This window comes from Carettochelys insculpta, chromosome 13, assembly GCF_033958435.1.
Source record: "Carettochelys insculpta isolate YL-2023 chromosome 13, ASM3395843v1, whole genome shotgun sequence".
Lineage (NCBI taxonomy): Eukaryota > Metazoa > Chordata > Testudines > Carettochelyidae > Carettochelys > Carettochelys insculpta.
Genome location: NC_134149.1, coordinates 38874765 through 38896852, shown reverse-complemented (window position 1 = coordinate 38896852; position 22088 = coordinate 38874765). Strand labels below are relative to the sequence as shown.

The window sequence follows — 22088 nt, the reverse complement described above, 5'->3', positions numbered from 1 at the left end:
AGCTAGAAGGTAGGAATAGGGTCCATTGTGACCTACACAAATTGCATGATTGGGACAAATGAAATCTGGTAAGGTTCAACAAAGACACTTTCACTTTTGATGAAAGAATGTCACATACTACTATAGCCTGAGAACCCAAGCAGCAGTTAGGGATTACAATGAACAAGAAGCTAGATATGAGTCCATCTGCTCTTATTAACCAAGAAAGCTAATGGTATATTGTGCTACAATAGTAGAAGCACTGACAACACATCAAGTCAAGTGATTGCTCCCCTCTATTTAGCACTGGTGAGACCACATCTGGATTATGATGTCTAGTTTTGCCACCTCTGCCACCTGCACCCCCAGACCCACTGTAGAAAGGACCCACTGGACAAATTGGAGAGAGTCCAGCAAAAGGCAACGAGAATTGTTAGATAGCTGTGGCACGTGACTTGTGATGAGAAGGTGAGGGAACTGAGCTTATTGAGTCTGCAGAAAAGAACAATGAGGAGGAATTTGATAGCAGCCTTGAAATACCTGAAAGGGGAAGGGAGGGGGAAGATGTGCCAAAGAGGATGAAGCCAGTCAGTAGTCAATGGTGGCAGATGACAGAACAAGCAGCAATATTCTCAAGTTGCAGTGTGGAAGATCTAATTTGGATATCTGAAAAAACTATTTCACAAGGAGTATGGTGAAGCACTGGAATGAGTTGTCTAAGGAGGTGGTAAAATCTCCATCCATTAGCGATTTTTAAGGACAATTGACAAAGCCCTGACTGAAATGACTTACTTGGGATTGGGCCAGGTTTGAGCAAGGGATTCGAATGTATGACCTCCTGAGATGTCTTCCAAACCTAATCTTCTATGATTCTCTGACAGGCTTAGAACTCTTCTCAAAATTGTCTCTGCTGTTCTGAGTATGCATATCCAAACTCAGCACCAACAATCTCAAACAACTGACTATGCCTTCTGCTTAGAGCTAGGCATCAATGAAGACGTCAGCCCCAAAAGTGTTTGCACTGCTACAATACTGCCTACATCTCCAATGGTTTCTGGTGATTGAAATCATGATAGGACAAGACACAAGTAGCAAAGGGATGTCTGTACAGAGGGAAGTCCTCTGCCTTTAGACCTAAAATTAGTCCATCAGTAAAAGTTTAAATTTGATCTCCCTATATTTCCAGGATCTACACTTGAAAGAAGTGTTGATTATAGTACACAAGAGACAGATCATAAGTAATTGTTGAAGTATTACAAAGGGCAGGAACACCACCTCTCAGGCTGAAAGTGTTTGAGAACACACTAGGGGAAAATTGTCCATGCAGTGACACTTAGCCCTCATGTTGAAGCATGTAGGGTAAATATGCTGGCCACTGTTACAAAAAAATCTCAGGAGCACCGGTGCATTTTACGTGAAGTGCATGCAGACACAGTACTTTCGGCAGAACTTCCACTATTATTGTAAATCCATGATTATGGTAGATACTGGAAGCATGATCAGGCCCATTTCGTGGTAAAGCCAACTTAGAAACTTCATATAGGCACATGAAAACCATTCCATTCCATAAATTTTCAACTCACTAATGATTTGATCTAAAATCTGAAGTTTGGGACTACTCATATAATAGAAGTGTGGTTGGGGTTATGCTAATAAGATCAATTCAAATCAAATGTGATAATTTAATGACAGTTTTGGGAAGATTAATTTTTGTTAGCAATTATGATTTCAAAATGCCTACAAACCAATGAAAAATAATTTCCACTGATAAAAAAATTTACAAATAGAGAAGAAAAACGTTGCTAGAGCACTTATTAGTTTGGTTTAAGGACATTTACTTTATATACTTCGATAATTTGTGTTTTAACAGTTTGAATCCCAACCTCTATTATCATTACATAATTGTCTGAGTATCCCACGAGGTCTAAGCACCACCATTCCCTCCCCTACCACACACACAATTCCTGTGAAACGGAAAATTTCAATCCCCGAAATTCAAATAATCATCAATATCTTTCAAAGTTAACAGTAAATAAAACTTGAATTCAGCCTAATCATAATGCACAGACACAGGAGACGTGAATCACATTGCACAGGGAATCTTTATTTTGGCATTTTCCAATTTGAGTGCTTGCCCTGGAAACTTAGAAAACATTCTTTAAACTTTACCAGATGTTTTTAAAAGATAAGTAAACTGAAAGATGAAGTTCAACATGTGGAACCATCAAGAGCCCCACACAGGTCATAACCATGTTTAGAACCCTTAAAGCAAAACCGTAGCTATTTGCCATTTGAGCTGATAGACCAACTGATATCAGTATTCAATCACATGAGAACCTTCCACTAAAATGGGGCAGACATTTTGCCAGCACTGTACAAAGTGATTTGTTAGATTTAATTTCAGGTTCTACAGAACATGTTTTCTGGTGGTCCATCCCATATGCTTCAAATGTGACTTTTTAACCTTTTCCTTTCTGAACTGTTCCAGTTTTTTAACCTAACCCGTATGGAAGTATAAGAGTCACATTGTAAAAATCACACTATGATACAATGTTGCTTCTGAACTCAAGAAGGGGGAGTTATGTTGATGCTGTATGTAGGAATATAGGGTGGGTTTGGAAGAAGCCAGGTGAGCCTGGGAAAGCAGGAACCAGAGCAGTACGTGTTAGACGGTAATTAATTAAGGTAACCAGAGAGTCATAAACAGGAGACTGCTGAAGGTGATATGGAAATGAAGATACGTAACTGGTCTCAGGGGCTATGTGGGGTGGGTGTGTGTCTGGGTTTTTTTTTGTTTTTGTTTTTTGTTTTGTTGTTTGTTTTGTTTATTAACTTGCCTTCTTTTGTCTGTATAAATTGAGAGACCTGAGCCCTAGGTGGGGGGCTCACCTTTTTCTGAATGTATTAGCAGAGCAGCTTTGCTTATAAACAGAGTGGTATGACAAATTGTGAGTCTCGAATCTAACTCTGACACCCATACCAAGCTCCATTACTGTATGTCAACCATCACACTCTTCTACGTTCTAGATTCTAGTAAAGCTAGTTTGGTTACTGCCATTCCACCTGGGTGTCATCAGGCAGAGGAGAACACAGGTGAAACTATTTATTGCACTGGTCTCACAATTGCATCAGACCACACGCCTTTGCAATCAAAATCAGTCTACTTAGCCAATAAATATTTACTAGTTATTGATACTAAGTCATACTGTACCAGTTTTGGGAATGCATCCCAGATTAACTATTAGTATGACAGGACACTCACTCAAGATTTGGTAGACCTAGATTCAAATCCTTCTGCCCACTCGGGCAACACAAGGACATAAATCTGGCTTTCCCACATCTAGGTGAGTGACCTAACATTGGACTACTAGCTGTTCTGGGATGGTCTTTATCCCAATCATGGGTATTTCTCCTTCTGCTCTTTTTTTTGTAAAATCTGTTAAAGCAACTTCATTTCTTAAAGATGCAGAATGAAAACAAATGCCAAAACTTCAAAAATTTTCATAAAACAGATGTGATATTTTCCAGCCAAACCTAATTATAATCCAGGTAGTGCTCTCACCACTGCTCTCAATAAAATCTAGCTTACCTTTCCAGGCATACGTACCTGTACAGTCCATGCCATATATAGTCTACTGTTAAATGTTTTGCCATTCTAGAAAAATATGATTACAAGCTATAAAGCTGAGCTCTCAAGTTCTAGAAAATTTGAATCCATTCCGAAAACCATATATGAAAGGCACTACATTTAGCCGTTTGGAGTGCAGATCCATTAACCCCATATGAAGAGTTTGGGGTCTGCTTTTGGTAACTTCCCTTTCCTCATATTTATTTTTCTGAACTACAAGTTATTTTTCAGGCTTACATACCAACAAGGTGGGTGAAGTCTACATCCAATCTTCCTCGACACTTAAAATCTGGATCCATGCCACTGCAGTGCAGTACTATCTGTGAAATGCATTCTTCAATTATCTTGTAATACTGAGTTCTGATGATACAAAAATACACATCAATGTATTTTTATAAAATGCAAACCATACGCATAATTTATGGAACAGAAAAAATATGAAATTGTCAGCAGATGAAAAGACTGACAACTAAAGGCCTTGTTCATACGTTGTCTAGTATACTGCTGTTGTCAGTCTCATACAGAGATATATGAAGTAAAAATCAGAAGTCTGGATCTCTCAAAAATTCAGATGGTCCACGTACTAGCTTGACTTCTGTCTTCCAGGTACGTGTTTGGACACTAGAGGCTTCTGAAGTGAACACAATCATGGGCAATGGAAGATGACCTTCTAAATCCTAGCCAAGCACATCTTCCTCAAATCCAAAGGAAACAGAACTATTGCTTTCAACCTACATCCTTTATCTGTAGCTCTTGCACTGTGTACACCTAATAAGACAGTGAGTGGGGCTTGGGAGTATGATCACTGTAGCAGACATATAGAAACTCCATAGGACTGCCGCATATTTATCAAAGATTTAATGTTAGATTTTAACAGCAAGCCTCTAGCAAACATTGATTGAGCATGTGCAAGTGGCTGCTTCCAGAGTTTGAAAACAGCTTATAATTTTGAAAATGCAGAATCACTATGATAACCTAATGTACACCTAGTAAGTTTTTAAAGATCACCCTTGTGCTATAATCAGTTGTCAGCCTCTTTTAGCAATAGTACAATTATTTAATCTGTTAGATGTTAACTTCTCCAGAACTGTCCCACAAACCTACACAGTTCTGTACTATAGTGTCTATAATATCTCTCTGCTGACTGAACATGATATTTAGATTGTTAAACTTGTTTACTAGCAACCAAACTTACACTTCATTTAGGAGAACCAGAAAAAAAACAAACAAACAAAAACAAACCAACCAACCTCAAGCATAACTGAAAAAAACATAACAATAAAGAAACAAAATCTAGCTGTTACACTAGTAAAAAGAAAAATAGTTTAGGGAAATTTAAAAAAAAATACTTCAGGTAACTACTCTCTCATCCCTCCCAATCAATTCCCTATATTTTCTCTACAAACTAGGAAAGTCCCAGTTCACTGGAATAACTGACGTGTATTTGTAGTTATATGATTTAACAATATGAAACACCAATTCTCCTGCCTGAACCAGTCTTATGCTAGTTACTTGACATATAAGTAATAACAGTTCACACTCTCAGGACACAATATACAGTTGAAAGGGGATAGAGATGCTTGAAATAAAACCGAAAAAATATGTATTGTAGATTGTCTGACGACAAGAACCTTTTCTGCCCTATAGGAGAGAAGTGAGGAATAATTCAATAAGTTAAGAGATGTAAAAGAAAACGAAAAAAGAACAAGAAGGAACTCAAAAAATAAAACCATCACACCATCTACTGTAATGAAACTCTTCCTTTAAGTGTAAAAAGAAAACTTGTGTTCAGTAGGTCACCGTAGAATCTAAAACAACATAGGTTTAAGCTCCAGTGTGTTAATATTTCAGCTTGCATCACCCTAAACTTGGACACCTGATATAAAAGCAGAACCGCTGGAGCTGACTCTTACCTTATGTAATAATCATTCCTGACCAGCAGCAAGTGTTGTAAAATTGAGAGGAAATAGTTTTCAGAAGCTGTGTCCTTCAGCATGTTATACAACAGATGGTATACCTCATTCATATCAGTGCAAAAATTGTTAAGGCAATGAGTGAAAAACTTTTTTCATGTGGTAAGGAACACACTCACACTGCTCCAATTAAATTTTATGGTCTGTTAAACAATGCACATCACTAAAAAAATTTCAAGTTTTTTCCAGATACGAATAACCAAAATTTAACTGATAATCACTAAAAAGTAAAAAAAAAACTGGCACAAAATCTAGCAAATAAGGCTATAATCCTTCAACTCGGCATTCACAGGGAATGTTGGTCCCACATACATTCTCAATGAATGCAATAAGCTTCATGCAGACCCAGCATATACTTGCACTATTTGTTAAAGGGCCAAGGCCTGAAGTATTGTCCTTTTCCCCACTGATAAACACATTTTAGATCAACGATGGTTCAATAACTTTAAAATCATGAAGACTTCAAGTTCTGTGAGCAATTCACACAACAAATGAACTTGGTGTTTTAATGTAAGAGAATGGAACAAAACATACTATACACATTTTAAATTATTAATTACATGTTTTGTATCTGTTTGGAAAAATTATACTATTTTCTCAACTCATTTTATCTAAATCATGTAGGCATTTGTTTGTCTAGTTTTCATCTCACAGCGGGTCTAAAAGCTGACATAATACCAGTTAAATGTACAGGTGTGCCAATGTGAAAAATTTAATTGATAAGAAAGGTTGTTTCCGAGTCAAGATCCACAAAACAAGTGGACTAGTTCATTTCTTGGCTCCACTGTTGTCATCTTTCAGCAAACTCATCAAGTACTCCTGACATTGATGGTGCCCTTTTAACATTTGTGAAATTTTCTTTTGCTTTCTTAACAGATCTTTAAAAAGAGCTCAGATTCAGAAGAGCACCACAGTAATGCGAAGAATGCCACGTCACGACAACAATAATCTGAGTTCAAATTCCACATTAGCCCTGCAAGTAAATTTTGGCATGGCACATATTGGAAAGACATACCACCACCACGGTAACAAAGGGTGGATTTGATTCCACATTGTGGTTTCCCAAACTGGGAGGCATGCCCATCTAGGGAGGCATAAAGAAATTCCAGGAGTGGGGCAGGAGGTGACCCAGCCCCCCGCCCCCCATATTACTCCCCTCCCACCTGAAGAAAGAGACAGGCTTTGCTTCCAGCTCTCAGCCCCTGCCATTTTACGTGGGTGACCTGGAGCAGCCGCTATAAAAAACAGGCAGCCAGCAAAGACCCATGTGGAGCTAGCTGCCTTCTGCAAAGATGAGTGAGTGGGGGTTGGGGGTGGGGGGGAGGAGAATGGGATTAGATGAGGGCTGGAGGTGCTTGGCTCGGGTGAGGGAGATGGAGAAAGAGTGGCTGCGCTGGTGGTACCTGGTTTTGCAGGATGAAAGGTGCTTCGGCGTGCAGCTTGCAGGGCTTGAGCGGCCAGCTGGCTTGTGGGACCCACAGTGCTTGGGCATCGCAGGGTTCAGGCAGCTCAGGATGGCAGCTGGCCCAGCAGTGTGGGGCTCAGGCAGGTTGGGCTGGCAGGCAGGTGGCTACCCCCAGCAACATGGGGCTTGGGTGGCTGGCCCCAGCAGCAGCAGCAGTGTGGGGCAGGGCTCAGGCAACCGGTGGGCAGCAGACTGGCTGGCCCCAGCAGCACAGGGCTTGGGCAGGTGGCTCTGGCAGCATAGATCTCAGGCGCACAGGTGGCTGACATGGGGCTCAGGTAGCTGAGCAGCTGGGGCTGCTCCAGACACCTTCAAGGCACCAAGAAAAACTATTTGTGCTTATTTTTAATTTTAAATAACATTTTTATATCAAGTTCTTGTGTTTATTTTAAATTACAAATTGAATTTTTGTTAAAAGGGGGGTTGGACGATGGTAAAGAGATGGGGAACATGAGGGTTTATCAAAAATCAAAAGGAGGGGGCTGGGGCGCGATGCCAAAAAGTTTGGGAACCACCATTCTACATGCCACTGGACCAACTGTAACCATTTATTTTGAATCAAATGCTACCGTGACCAGTACCATGATTGGTACACTCAAACCAATCAGCAAGTCAGGAGACAGGAATTAGACTGTCATAAGTTTAAACAAAAGTAAGACACAAACAGCTGGGAGATTGTTTAGCTGCAAGTCTCTTACTACACCACAGTCAGGTAAGAGCTGCATGTAAATGTCAAAGGAAGGCCTAAAGTTCAGAACTACACAGCATGGTGTCACTCACTGAAAAAATTTGTTTTGTACACATAAAAATTTAGAAGCAGCATGCGGCAGACTTTTATACATACAGAACATCTCCTGAATACTGGGGGAAAAAACAGCATTTGGCTTCATGAACAGAAATACAGCCACCATTTTTCCTAATTTTATATTGTTTTAATTTAAGAAGCAATACCTGATAGACAAAATTACCGGTTTAATTAGAGGGTGCTTAAGATTAAAGATTACTTCCCCCCAAAGTCTTGTAAAGTAATGCACTTTTAAGTACATTTATATTTATATTGTGCTTTTTTGGGACATAAGTCCACCTAAAACATACAAAACCTACAGACCATAAACTAACAGTGGCAACCAATCATTTTCATCTGTAATATTTTATTATATATTTAGTAAGAATAAACATAACAATTAAAATTAATGAGTTTTAAAAGGATATTCCATTTCAGCTCTGATGTCATTGAGACGATGTGACAATTCAATGAAGTCTTCTTCTTTGTTTTCATCAAACACCTTCAACTGAATATCAAGTTCTTCATTTTCCTTTTCCTTTAGGTTCTATTTTTCAAAAATCATAACATTTCAAACATTTCCATTTTACTTTTTTCAGCAAAATATTTTCCTTCATTAAATACAAGATAGAACTGATCAGAATATGTAATTTAACTTTTTTTTCCCCCAACATGTTAGAGCTCATTGTCTGATTCACCCTCCTCCTTAGAGAGAAGATATTATGGAAAAATCACTACTTCTCCCTCTCTACTCCTTATATGTTTAGGCAGGAGAAGTACTGTACCTGAAGTATTTAGGGGATCAATACCTGTAAACTAACTACTAATACTTTCATTTTTAACACACTGGCTCAAGCAAGAAAACAGTATTACATGACATTCAAAGGAAACAAGTAGTTTATATTAATAGCCTATTTCAATCCAAGTATGGCAGGAGCTTTTGCATTTTTAAATATATATACACATAAGCGTTGTTATTGTCAGATTAAAGTAGTACAATAAGGATTTTGTTTCTTTGTTTTTAAGCTTTACAGTAACAGAAATGTGTAGCTTTATTTCTTGTATAGTATTCTTGAAGCCCATAAAATAGTTTTCCCCTCCAAATGAGGTTTATAGCTACTTAACTCAGTCCTTTTAAAGCTCTGATTAAGCTTTACTCAGCTCATTAGGTCTCAGAGTATTGTGTCCAGTTCTCCACATCAGGAAAGATGTGGAAAAACTGGAGAAGGTCCAGAGAAGAGCAACAAGAATGATTCAAGGACTGGAGAACATGAGCTATGATGGAAGACTGAAAGAACTGGGCTTGTTTAGTTTAGAAAAGGGAAGACTGAGACAGAACATGATAGCGGTTTTCAAGTAACTCAAAGTGGGTTACAAGGAAAAGGGAGAAAAATTTTTCTCCTTGGCTTCTGAGGAGAGGACAAGGAGCAATGGTCTTAAACTGCATGAAGGGACATTTAGATTAGGCATTAAGAAAGACTTCCTAATAATAAATTACCTAGGGAGGTTGTGGAATCTCCACCACTGGAGATACTTAAGAGCAGGTTAGACAGACACCTATGGGGGACAGTCAAGATGGTGACTGGTCCTGCCGAGAGGGCAGGGAACTGGACTCAATGACCTCTTGAGGCCCCTCCCAGTTCTAGTGTTCTATGATTCTAAGCTATTTCACTATAGCCATGAGTACAAACTTGTCAAATGTTCTTGTAAAAACCTTTTCTCTAATTAAGCACTGTAGAAATAAGGTATACTTTTCAAAAGCATTTAATGACTTAGAAGTCTAACTTGTTTTGGGAGTGATTTACATAATGACTTTCATGAGACTTAAATGCTGATGTGCCTAAATCACTTTTAGAGCAGGACTTGGGAGCCTTAATCATTCAGATGCTTTAGAAACTTTTAACCATGTTTTCTTTATTACTACCTTGACAGTCTTAGAGCATAGGTATGTAATTCATCTGTTAAAGATATAACACGTACAAATGACTTGTACATAATTTTATCTGACCTCATCTCAGTTAAACACAAGACAATTCTTCACCTCACTGAAGAATTCTGTCTGATTACATACTTCTATGATAAAGGTTTATCTATCACTGGAATTCTCAGAAACACTATCCTACTCCAGCCAGTCATCACAGCCATCCCATCCATAGGGCAGTTCGAGGAGGCTGCTGTAGGCCCTGCAGTTTGGGGGCCCCGGCAGCTGAACCATACTACAGATAGGTCCCAGAGCAACCAGGGGGGATTATCTGGAAGGAGGAGCCTGGCGCAAAGCCGCAGCAGCAGGAGTTAGCTCTCAGAGCATATTTTTCCCATATTGCTTGATGATGCTAGCACGGTGTGCTGCAGTACCTAACCTTTTCCCAGGGGTTTTACTTTAGGAGAATACATATGGATATTTTCATTAGCATTTATTTAGGATTTCTGGGAGGTACTGAGATTGGCCATTATAAATTTCTTTGAGACTCAAAGTGGACTTTATATTTTCAGGTAATGCAGTATAGAATCAAGCAAAAACTATCTGTTTTGATGGATAAGCAAACCTACCTGTATTGATGGACACTGGTCTTCTCAAGGCCACAAACACTCTATTATCTCTCACACCTAAGCATTCCTCATGTTATTAAATAGAGAGAAAGTACCTGTTTACACTTAATCCCTCACACTAATATTGTTCGGGAATGTAATTGCTCACTTATATATGGAAATATACCTATTGCATAGAACTGGAAGGGACCTTCAGAGGTCGGAGTCCAGGGTGTTTTCACCAGAGTCCAGGGTGGGAAGAACTTAATCCTGTGGAGTCTGGGTCACACAGAATAGGTCCATTGGGAGGGAATTAGCAGAAGGGAGGAGTAAAGCTCCTTAGGAATACTAGTGGCACAAGCAGCACACTGATACAATTATTCACCTCTCCCCCCTGTAACCCCAAATAAATGAGCAATGGGCAAATCTGGTAACAGCCCCACTCCCTGGACTACTTCTTTGGCCCTCCTCTGTCCCACTCCCACATGGACTTCAACTTGTACAAAATTTGATTTATGCGTGGTTGCCCAGGAACACAACTGGCACATAAATTGGGGTTTTACTGTATTTTAATAAATATGAAGGTGTTTCTCGTTTATAGGAGAAATCCAGAGTGCCAGATACAGAAGACTACAACATAGACAGAAAGATAGCCATAAGATTCTAATTTCAGCAATTGTTTATAACGGTAACCTAAATTAAAATCTTCTGAACACAGTTCAAAGGCAATAATCTTCCTGGAGATTGTGCAATGAACCCCAAGAAGATTCCATACAAATCTCAGCTGGTGTAAATTGACCTGAGGCTGGCTACCATCCCTGTCTCTGCTCTGGTTGAATGAGCTTTAATTTATGCCTCAAGCATCAGTCCAAAGGAATAACACAGAAATGCAGAAAACAAGTTAGTTCAATATTGCTCCTTTGGAAATAATAATAATTTCAACAGGTGATGTCAAAAGAAAATTAAGTATAGCTCTTCTAAAGGGAGAGTAACCTCCAAGGGAGCAGATCCAGCTCACGTCACATTTCAACTAAGATGAAAGACATAATTAATGATGCTTTCAAGTTAAATTATTATTTAACCTGGAGTCAAAAGGGGTCTTTCAGGACTGGTGTAAAGTGCTGAGTGACTCTAGTTCTCATGACACCCTTATTTATTTATTTCTACATAAACTAGAATTAATTTCAGAAGTTTAGTGGGAACCCAGTTAATGAACACACATCAGTCTAACGTGACCAAAGTATGAACAAGCATCTTCACATTCAACACTGGTTTTAGCCTAGAAATGCTTTTGTGGTAAGGTCCATCTTTTTTCTGACACTAACATATATTAATCAATGTTAAGATAACAGATCACAACTATAGCTTGCCATGCTGTGTAGGAACAAGTTTGATCCATCAAAACATCAGGAATCAACATCAAAAACAGCATCAAATCCATCTGTCCTTTCTGTTTAGAACTCCCAGCTTTCACCTTAACAAGCTGACAAGTTACACTGTGATGCCATAGGGAGATCTTTCACTAAAAAATTGTGTATTAGCTATTCTATGACATTTGATCAAGTTATACAAAAAGTTTTATAGTATGTTCAAGAAAGGTACTTAAATTCTCTGTTAAATCAGTTATCAATAGGATAATTTCTATTTAAAGAGTTTCCTCTTTTGAGAGCTGTTGTGTTACTTACCACACAAGGAAAGCATTAACCAGCACAACAGTTTTAAACTAGTGATACTGATTTCATATGTTCTTAATATACTTAATCCTGTAGTTACTGGCAGCTTATTTACTTTACAAATAACATTCACCATAAGCAACTGTAATTCTCCAGGATGTGTTCCATTTCCAGTGTGCATGTAACCTGTGCAATAGAGGTTGCAACACTCCATTGGTGTTGCAAGTGTCCACTGGTCACACCAATTACCTGATGACCTTGAGCATTTCCACCTCAAGGGCATAAAGATGGCAGGGCAACCAGACCACCTCAGTTCTCAGGCCGTTATAAAAACCAGACTATTAGACTTGCCAACTGGGAGGAAAATAGGGCAGGAGCAGAACACATCTCAAAGAACTCCAGTTATTGAAAGTCAGTCATGTTTCTCTTTTCAGGGGCTTATGATACTCTCCTCTATATATCAGATGGAGAATGGGAAATCACAAGTCCAACCAAAGATTGCTAAGCAGCCCTCCCACATGGGGCAGCTGATGAAGACATACAAGGTAAAGAGTAATGGCTAGTCAAATTATTATTATTAAATTGTTTTTGGCATAACTTTATTCCATGTAATAATCCTACTCATATCAACTATGGACATTCCCCCCATGAGCGGCTGAAAATGTGGCCTGTTTCCAAAAGAATGAAACTCAAAATGACCTGGGAGTTCTAAACTGGTCCCCTTATAATTTATCTTCATGTAATGTAACTCTGAATTAGAGATCCTGAGAGTCAAAACTCCCTGACCCTTGTGTTTCTCAACAACAGAAATAAATAGCCTACAGCAGGGGTCAGCAACCTGCAGCTCTGGAGCCACATGCAGCTTTTTAAGGAGCCACTTGTGGCTCCGGGTGCTGCCTCTGCTGACTCTTCTTGTGACTCCCTGTGCTGCCCCTGCTGAAATAATGCAACTAACTTAACTTAGCGTAACAGCCAGTGTTAAACCAATTCAATATAATTACATTATTTAAAGCGGGGGCAGGGCAAGGAGCCACCCACGCTGCATGTACTGGAAGTGAGCAGCAGGAGGGGAAGCTGAGTCTGCCCCTGCCAGAGCTGTGCTGCACCTGCCCCTGCTGAAGCCACCCAGCCATGCTAAGGAGGAAGAGGTTGGGGTGGGGACAAGAGGCCTCCTGCAAATACATCCTCCCTTCCCATGGAGCCAGAGCTGCTTCTCAGGCAGCAAGGCACCCCCGAGCTCTTCCTCACTCCACAGCAGCTGCCAGAGCCCAGAGCTGTGTCCAGTGATATAAGATCAGCTCCCCCAGGACCCAGCCCAGCTCCCCACCTGGCTTCAGGACCCAGTGAGACTAGCACCAGCAACTATGATGTGATTTTTTGTAAGAATTTCCAATGTGGTCAAAATTTAGCCTTGTCCTTCTGAAATATGGTATAGGGTGGGTCTGCCATAAGAGCGACCAGTTCCCCTATTCTTCTGGCCATAGGTTCAAATAATTCGCCAGTAAGTCTAAGCAATACCATGTTCATGACCAATGCTGGAATGGATAGTTTAGACATGGGAATGCATTATTGAGGCCTTTTATAAAAAGTGTTTCACATTAGGGCATGCAAACACTGCATATCCTTCAACTTCAGCATGTTACATGGAAATAGCACCCTAGTGGATCGTAATAGAGCTGTTAACAAGACATTGGTGCTTGAGGTGCAGTAGGTAATCTAGAAGTCTTGGCACAGTGGTAGAATGAGGGGAGAGTGATTATCAAGTACACTGTATATTAAAGCATCACCACTTCTGGTCATAGGTTTTGCACGTACACTAAACTCTTTCATATCTGGCAGTCCTGGGACCAGAAGTTTCCAGGATGTTCAAATATTTTGGACAATAGGATGTATAACACTAACGAAAAACAAGCTATTAAGAAAAACAAAAATGTATGCAGAGTACTTTATTTACTAACTGTAGTATGATACACTGTAAACTTATACTGTATTTGCTGTACAGTAAACCCTCAATTTAACTGACCCCAATTTAATGGGCTTCTGAAATAAGAGATGCTGTCTGCAAGCCTCCCCCCCCCCCCCCCACACACACACACATACACACACACACACAAAAGCCGGCAACTCACCAGAGCAGCTGTGGCCACCAGGACCAGAGGAGCCATAGTACTGAGAACACAGAGATGTGGGAGGTGGAAGGAACCAGGCCTGTGACAGCTCCTCTCCCACTGACAGGGAGATGGAGATGTGAGGGCAGGAGAGGGGACATGGAGCAGAGGACAGCAGTAAGCAATGGTCTGGGAAGGTCAGTACATCGCAATACAGTATAACCATTTGGCTTTAATGGACTTTCGATATTAAAGGACACTCCCTTCCTCCATTACGCTATGACAGCAAGAGTTTACTGTATTTTTATTCACTTTCAATACATTGCATAGACTGTACTTCTTGGGAACACTGTAGTTCTACCTCTGTGAGCCATGTACAAGGTAAGCTGTTGGTTGAAGCACAATGCCATATGGATGACAGTGTCTTCCATTGTCCTGAGTAATGAGACGCAGAGTTCAAGGCAGACATAGTACAGAGACTATGAACAGCTGCGTCAGGTATTAGTACCAAGCTTGCCCGTGCCACAGAGGTGCTATGAGTATGACTCACTCACTTTCCTGTTGCACCTTGTGAATCACGCTGTGTACGAGGCAAATAGGGGGAAGTGCACTATGGAGGGGGGTGCCCTGCTCCACAGAGAAGGCATCTGCTACTGAATTTTTGCCCAGTCAACTTGCAAGCAGTACATTGAGCATTTGGTGCTGGTGTCTGTGGCAAACAGATCTACAGTTGGGACTCCCCATTGTTGAAATACGATATGTAATACTTTGAACTGCATTTCCTATTTGTGATTTTTGATCAAAGTGCCTGCTGAGGGTGTCTGCTATGGAGGTGTTCTGTCTTCCAGGAAAACATACAGTTGAGATTTCTATACGACTGGTTATGCACCAATTCCACAGACATGTCTTCAAAACACAGGGGATAAGAGCATGGTCTGCCATGGGGATTGATTGGAACCATTAAGAACAGATTAACAAGGTTTACCGAGTGAACGTTTATAACCAACTAAGAGCCAAATTGCAGAGGGTAATAAATAGAACACGTAAGTCATCTGCAGCATAGAGATGGGTTACAGCAGTAACAAGCACTGAACTTGGTTAACAATTATACATTGTAACCTGCCTTGACCTGGATACCTGTGGTGGGGAGATTACATTTACACCAATAAGTAGCCCCTGGGCCAATATTCATATAGCAGATTCTTAGTCTGTCAACACAAGTAAATAGCTTAACAGCAGAAATTTGCCCTTCTTGGAAAAGACCTGTCCTAAGATTTCAAGAAAAAAAAAAAAGTTAGCTCACTCTAGTTTAAATCAGTCCCTCAGATATAAAAGCCAATGCTTCCCCAACACAGTCCCTCATCTTCTCCAGTCATGACCCTCAGTGGGTGTCTCTCATCCCTCAGTCTGGTTCTAAATGGTCCCTCATTGTCATCAGTTATGTCTCGCGATGATCATCTCATATGTGTGGCTGTAGTCCGTTGAAGTCATATACAATTACACACACACACACACACACACACACACACACCCCCACCCCTTGACTGGCTCAGAAATGCTGCTCACAGGCCCTGCATGCTATGCTTACTTATAGGACACTGATACGTAGGCACCATTCTTCTACTGTCCATTGGGGTAGTATTGAGTATTGTAACATGTGAGCTCCCCTTCCTTGCAAGGATGCATCTGCAGTTATTGTAATTGTTGAAGGAAATTCCTGTACATTTAACAGTTCTAGTCACCATTTCAGAGAAGATTTTACTCTGAGGGGCATGCTTAATTTTTTTGTTCCGAGAGTACTCGTGTGTTCACTGCAGCCATTCTGGCACATGTTCCATGTGTAGTCTTGCATGTATGACCACAAACTTTGCTTGCATTGCTTTGAGATCTCAGGGCTCTGCATGATAATTGTGATTATATCAGTTACTGCTAGAAATTGAGGTAGCGGGAGTTTTGCTCTGGCTTGGTTTCTGTCTAGGTGTGATCCTATGAAGCGTAACTGTTGAGAAGGTGATAGTTGAGATTTTTCATAGTTTATTTTAAACCCTGTTTTGGTTAGGAATCTGATCATGACTTGGGTCATAGCCATTGCCTCTTTCTGGGCCGATGCTACAATGAGACAATCATCAAGAGAAGAAAATATTCTGACACCAGAGTTCCGCAAGTCAACTGCTCCCACTATGAATACCTTTGTGAAAACTCTGGGTGCTGTTGTGATCCCAAAGGGAAGAACTTGGTACTGGTAGAGTCTTTCTCCTAGGACGAATCTGAGAAATCTGGTATTTCACTGGGTGTATCGGTACGTGAAAATAAGCACCCTGTAAGTCAAGGGACAGCAGCCAATTTCCTTTGTGTAGCAATGACACAATGCTCCCAGTGTTACCATTTTGAAATCTACTTGTTTAGCTGGCCTAGATCCAGGGTAGTTCTCCATCCCCTGTTTTAATTTGGATGTGAGAAAATATCAGGAAAACAACCTGGGCTTCAGCTTCTGCACTACCGGGTAGAACAAAATTAAACTATAATAAAAAAAATTGGAATTTTAGACAAAGTTATCTGATCATACACACTATATTCTGTTACTAACAAAGCAGTACTGCAAGAAAGCAGACACATGGATGTTATGAGGCTCTGCTATTACTGAAGATAGTTTGCATCTTCATCCTGCATCTTCATGCTTTGTTAGTATCCGTCATCTCCAAGATAAGGAAGTGTTTAAAGTGTATGATTTTTGTTTTTTGTAGAAAAAAATGGTAGAAATCATTTTAAATGGGAAGCAGATCTATGCCTATCTGATTTACAACTTACACTGAATTTAATTTGACAAATGGTGAATTCATTTTCTGCAAAATGAAAATGAATCAGATGGGACTGTCACAGTAACTGACCAATTCACTTTTGAAAATGTATTACGCAAAAGCAAGAAAATTTGATTCCTAAAGAAACCTTTTTTTGGGTGTGGGGGGGGTGTCTAGAAACAAAATCATTGTATTCAGAATAAAATCATGAGAAACTACTAAAATATTACTAGGTCCTAACTACAAGCAAAGAAATAAGCAAATAGCAAAATGGAAATAGGTCACTACTGGTATTGTGGATATTCACTCACCTTTCCATTATCTGGGAAAGGAATGAAGCATTAATATGCAAGCAGGCTTCCTTATACAGGTTTATTTTTGTTTTATATAACATTATCTTGAGATTAATAATCATCACTGTAATTTCTACAGTGACCATGTGCATACAACTTACTGGCAATATTTTCTTCAGTCCACAGCGCAGGAATTCGTTTCTCAAGTGTATCCTAAAATCCAGATCTTCTGGAGAAGTGACAAGGGCATTTATAAACTGCATACAGGCCACCTGTAATCAGAAACATCAATTTACTAAAAACACCCTTCTCAGCACTTAATTTTCATATATGCAAATAAATCCTTTTGCCTCTAAATATTTTAAAATGTACTAATCAAATCCAATGCAATACAGCAAAGAACAATGACACATGTTACATATCATCAAGAAAAAGTCTGGGACCTATAACATTTAAAATTCAGTCTGTCTTAACCATTTTTAATGGCTGAAATAAGTTGTGCAAGGGCAGCCATTTGAACTGATAAGAATTAAAAGGCTGGTCTGATTTTAAGCTTAATGCTTTCATGAATTTTTGGAAAGAAGTTTAGAATTTTTTTTTACTTATTTGCTTGGATGTCTTGGTTATTTAAAATTAATTAATTGATGAAGATAATGAAATCTGGCAGTCTTCCCCGCCCCCCACACACAATGGATACCCATTCTATTTGAAAGACGTTCTTCTCCATTATATATTTACACAACTTTTCAACAAGGTGTTAATTGATACTACATGTTCATACATAAATATTACAGTGCATAACATTTTGAACAAATTTATCATTTACTGTAATTTATGATGCTGCTATAAAAATGAAATATTATACAAAGACAACAAATAACCTGGCACCTTTTCTACTGATCTACGTACAATATCTCTAATGCAGCACTTTCATCATTAATTATGGCGTTTTGTTTAATTTGCTTTTAACGAAATGTGATATCCCTTTTTACATCTATAAATGAAATTGAGAAGAACAAAAAATACATCACATTAAAAGTGTGTTTCATACTGCAACACTTTAGGCTACATATAAACAGTTCACCAATGTTTATAAGCAAATTCGTTATGTTTCATTCATACTATAGCAGTTAAACATCTATGCTAAACAGGTACATGCAAAAGCGTGATTTGCTTACATTAAGTACTATGATGAACACAGAGAATTATACTGCTAATGAAGAGTTCAGGCTTTGTTTCTAATAACAATATCCATGCTAGAGAACTTGCTTCATCTTCCTAGTATTTTTGTGATAATTGGAGATTATAACACAATCAACAAAATGCTAATTGCCAGGTGTTTTTTCGTGTTATTCCTGCATAGCATTTTGGAAAATGCCTCAAGTCTCAGGCTACTGACTAAGTCTAATTGAACAGCTGCATATTTTAATTGATTTATTTTAAAACAGGCAGACAATGTAATGCCAAAAGTGTTGACACTCTAAAAGACTGCAAGGGGACTCCTGGGAAATTCCAAGTTTGGTGAAAGATATTAACTGCATGAAAAAAGCAAAACCAAAATCAAAATCAATAGTAGCCAGGGGAGAAAAATAAGTAAGAGACGTGAAATACCCTTTCAATTTTAATTACCTTGACCATTTAGTTTTAACCAAACACCTTAAGAAGTGTGTTAAATTTATACTGAAAAGCTCTTGGAGCATCACAACTGTCTATACAGCTGCAGCAAGCTGATAGAGGCTATGGATATCGTACAAGCCCATAACTACATCATCACTGTGCTTGCTTGAGTGATCCTTGTTATGTTACAACTATGATATGACTGAACGGGCCAAAGTACATGTCCAATCTGAAATTAATAGAGAGAAAAAGGTGCCATCTGTTATGATTGTTTTTGCCAGAAGAAATTCAGGTTTAATGGCTTGTGCTAGTGCATTACAAGTAAAGAGAACATTCTAGTCAGAAACAAGTTAATGAGTCTTGCAGTTGTACCTTAGCTTAAGTGTCTCTGTTTGGATCAAGGAGATAAAAATTGGAATAAAACTTCCTATAAACTCTCTATGATTGACTGTAGTATAAAGGTGATAATATTGTATAAGATAGTCATTTGATAGACTGTATATATGTACTATCAAATGTTAAAGGAAACTAGGTGAATTTCTTCCAGCTGGCAAAATAAAATTATTATTAATAAATAATACATATACCTTGGGATATTCTGAGAGTTTAACCATTGAAAGAAAAATGTAGACAGGAAATGTTGATTTAACAATTTTCACTTAGGTCGTTTTATGTTCTGACATAGCAACCTATAAATGATAAACTGCTATCTAAACTGAATTACCTCACCTGCAGTCTACCACAAAACACCATAGAGGCAGTGAGTATATACATACACACATTTAGTTAACATGCGAAAACAGAAGATGTGTGCAAAACTTTGCTTCCTGTTCTACAATTTAGCCTCCTTAGTAACAAAAGGTGGATGTAAAAACACGAATCTGAAAGGACGCCAGCCAAATGAAGAATTTTCTTTTGGGTTCCCTGATTTGAAATAAAAGCCCATTAATAACTTCCCTGTGCCCCATCCCACTTCTATCTTGGCACATGGGTTTTCAATCCATGGTCCTTCTCCCCCCCGCCCAACCCCCAATAAAATTTAACTGTATCCGAGCTGTAGACATTGCAAGGGGGGGGGAGCCCCCGCAGGAACTTACTATGCAGGAATTTACATCCTCTTCGTCTTTTCAGAGTCATACCTTTTTTTTTTTTTCTTCTTCCCCCCATGCTGCAAGTTATGGACTTTCAGATGCACCAAAAGGGAAAAAAGGTATATGGTAGCACACATGCATTTGTGAATGCAGTGCAGGCAGGCAGATAGCATCTTGCTATGATGCACGCAGTGTTTATTGGCACAGAAACACACTTTCCCCAAACAGGTGAAAACGAAAACCTAATGAGGAGCTGATAAAAATGTAAGCAGCAAGTGCTAAACAACAACAATTAGAGAGAGCATGTTGCTCTTGGTAACAACTATAAGAAGTGCAATGCAGAATTGGGCTGAACTGTCATGGGGCATCGTGTCTAATGAAGGCTTTATCAACCCAGCTCCAGATCAACCCTGCAACTTAGCTGGACACATGGAGATACACACACACACCTCAAAGAAGTGGAAGGGACCCTGGGAAATCTTTGAGTCCAATCTGCTGCCCTCCTAGCAGGGCCAAACACCATCCCTGACATTTTTTTTAAATCCATTTGCCCCAAAACGAAATAGTCCCCTCAAGGATTGAACCCACAACCTTGGGTTTAGCAGGCCAATGCTCAAACCACTGAGCTATCCCTCCTACCTTGCCTTAGCGCGCACTATGTTCAAGTTGGGCAGTAATGCCAGGAACATAGTCTAAGGTATATACTCACATGTACTTATACACATAAATGGACTAGCTAGACTAACCAAATGGAGAAATAAACCCCCCATTGCAGGTGAACAGCAGAATCAATTCACATTCAATTCTATTGAACATTTTAAACCCACACAGAAAATGAATTCTCTTGAAGAGATCTGAACGAATTTTAATACTCTTCCAAAGTAAAAAGAAGGTACATTATTTTTATACATTTTAACTTAAGGCAACAAGAACGTGTGGTATTTTGATATGCATATTCTCAAAAATAAGTTATTGATCTTATGGTTCTGAGCACCACTAGCGTTCTTTTACTCAACTAGGAAACAGGATAGCCTTTCAGCATGACCTTGACCTTTAAGATCATAAGCATATTTGTACTTCTACTGTAAAACTAGCTTATTGTATTGTTGTGTAAAGCTTACAAAAGTTATCTTTGTCATAGGGCCTTAGCCCTTCAGTAGAAAGGTCATGCACTCAATCATTACCTTCCTGACAAAAGGTATTCTTGGACTTGCCTTCATCCCTCTGTCAGGATTCTGAATTAAAACACAATGTGGGCAAAATCAACCCATTCAACACACAATAGCTGGACCTCTGTCAGGACTTTGACTTTTAACCTATAAATCTCCAGAAGTTATTCAGTCACTAAAGCAGTACATTTCTTCATAAGCACAAACTTGGCTGACAAAAATCCATCGAGGTTTGTAACAGTTACACAAATGCAATGGACCTTCCATGTTATGCATATACATATATACAACAAAAGCTTTATCATAGAAGCTGATGGCATTTGCCTATATAACAATGTGTTCAATGTAACTAAAGAAACTCTTGGCTTTCAAGTGTCATTTTTTTATTTTCCAGTTTATTTGAATGGTTATATATAAATGTATCTGTGGATTTCTATCAAGATTCCCAGTCATAGCATCTGAACACTGATAAGATTTTCCAAAATTAACTTCTCTAGTATCAACTGATGACGTATCTGCATATCCATGACTCTGTAAAGGCCCAAAAACATTTTTACAATTTGCTATTTATAAACTGGTGCACTCTGATCAGTGACTATGTTCATCGCATATAATACTGGATACTTGACGATCCTAAAGCAGTGAAAATGCAGTTTGATATTTTTCAGGTTGACAGACCAAAAAAAAGTTATGTAACAGTGGATCACTTTATTATTTAAAGTTACTATGACAATCATCTCCTCTCCAGTTTAATGATACTCCAACCGGCTGAAGAACCTTGAAGACATGTTGCCATCTGCAGCTTTCTGAACACTGGAAAGATGTGGTCACATAAATTTCCTGTTAAGTGTGTGATACAATACCTGTTTCAAAGATTTTGTTTTACTTAAGGCTAACTCTTCACAAGAGAAGCTAAATTCCTCAAATCTGTATGAGCACAAATCTGGCCTGTTCTTCTCTACAGTGGCTGCACTCAAATTA

General features: G+C 39.1%; 1 protein-coding gene across 4 annotated transcripts in view; it reads right to left on the bottom strand.

The window, feature by feature from the left end:
- Positions 1–22088, bottom strand: part of DIAPH2 (diaphanous related formin 2) — an 829633-nt gene that overhangs the window by 628595 nt on the left and 178950 nt on the right. For all 4 annotated transcript variants that reach the window (XM_075008062.1, XM_075008063.1, XM_075008060.1 and 1 more), the window contains 4 exons: positions 17392–17502; positions 8258–8376; positions 5521–5637; positions 3849–3967 (listed from right to left, as the gene is read on the bottom strand). In XM_075008062.1, the coding sequence (XP_074864163.1) occupies positions 3849–3967; positions 5521–5637; positions 8258–8376; positions 17392–17502 (466 nt within the window). The remainder of the gene's footprint in view (positions 1–3848; positions 3968–5520; positions 5638–8257; positions 8377–17391; positions 17503–22088) is intronic.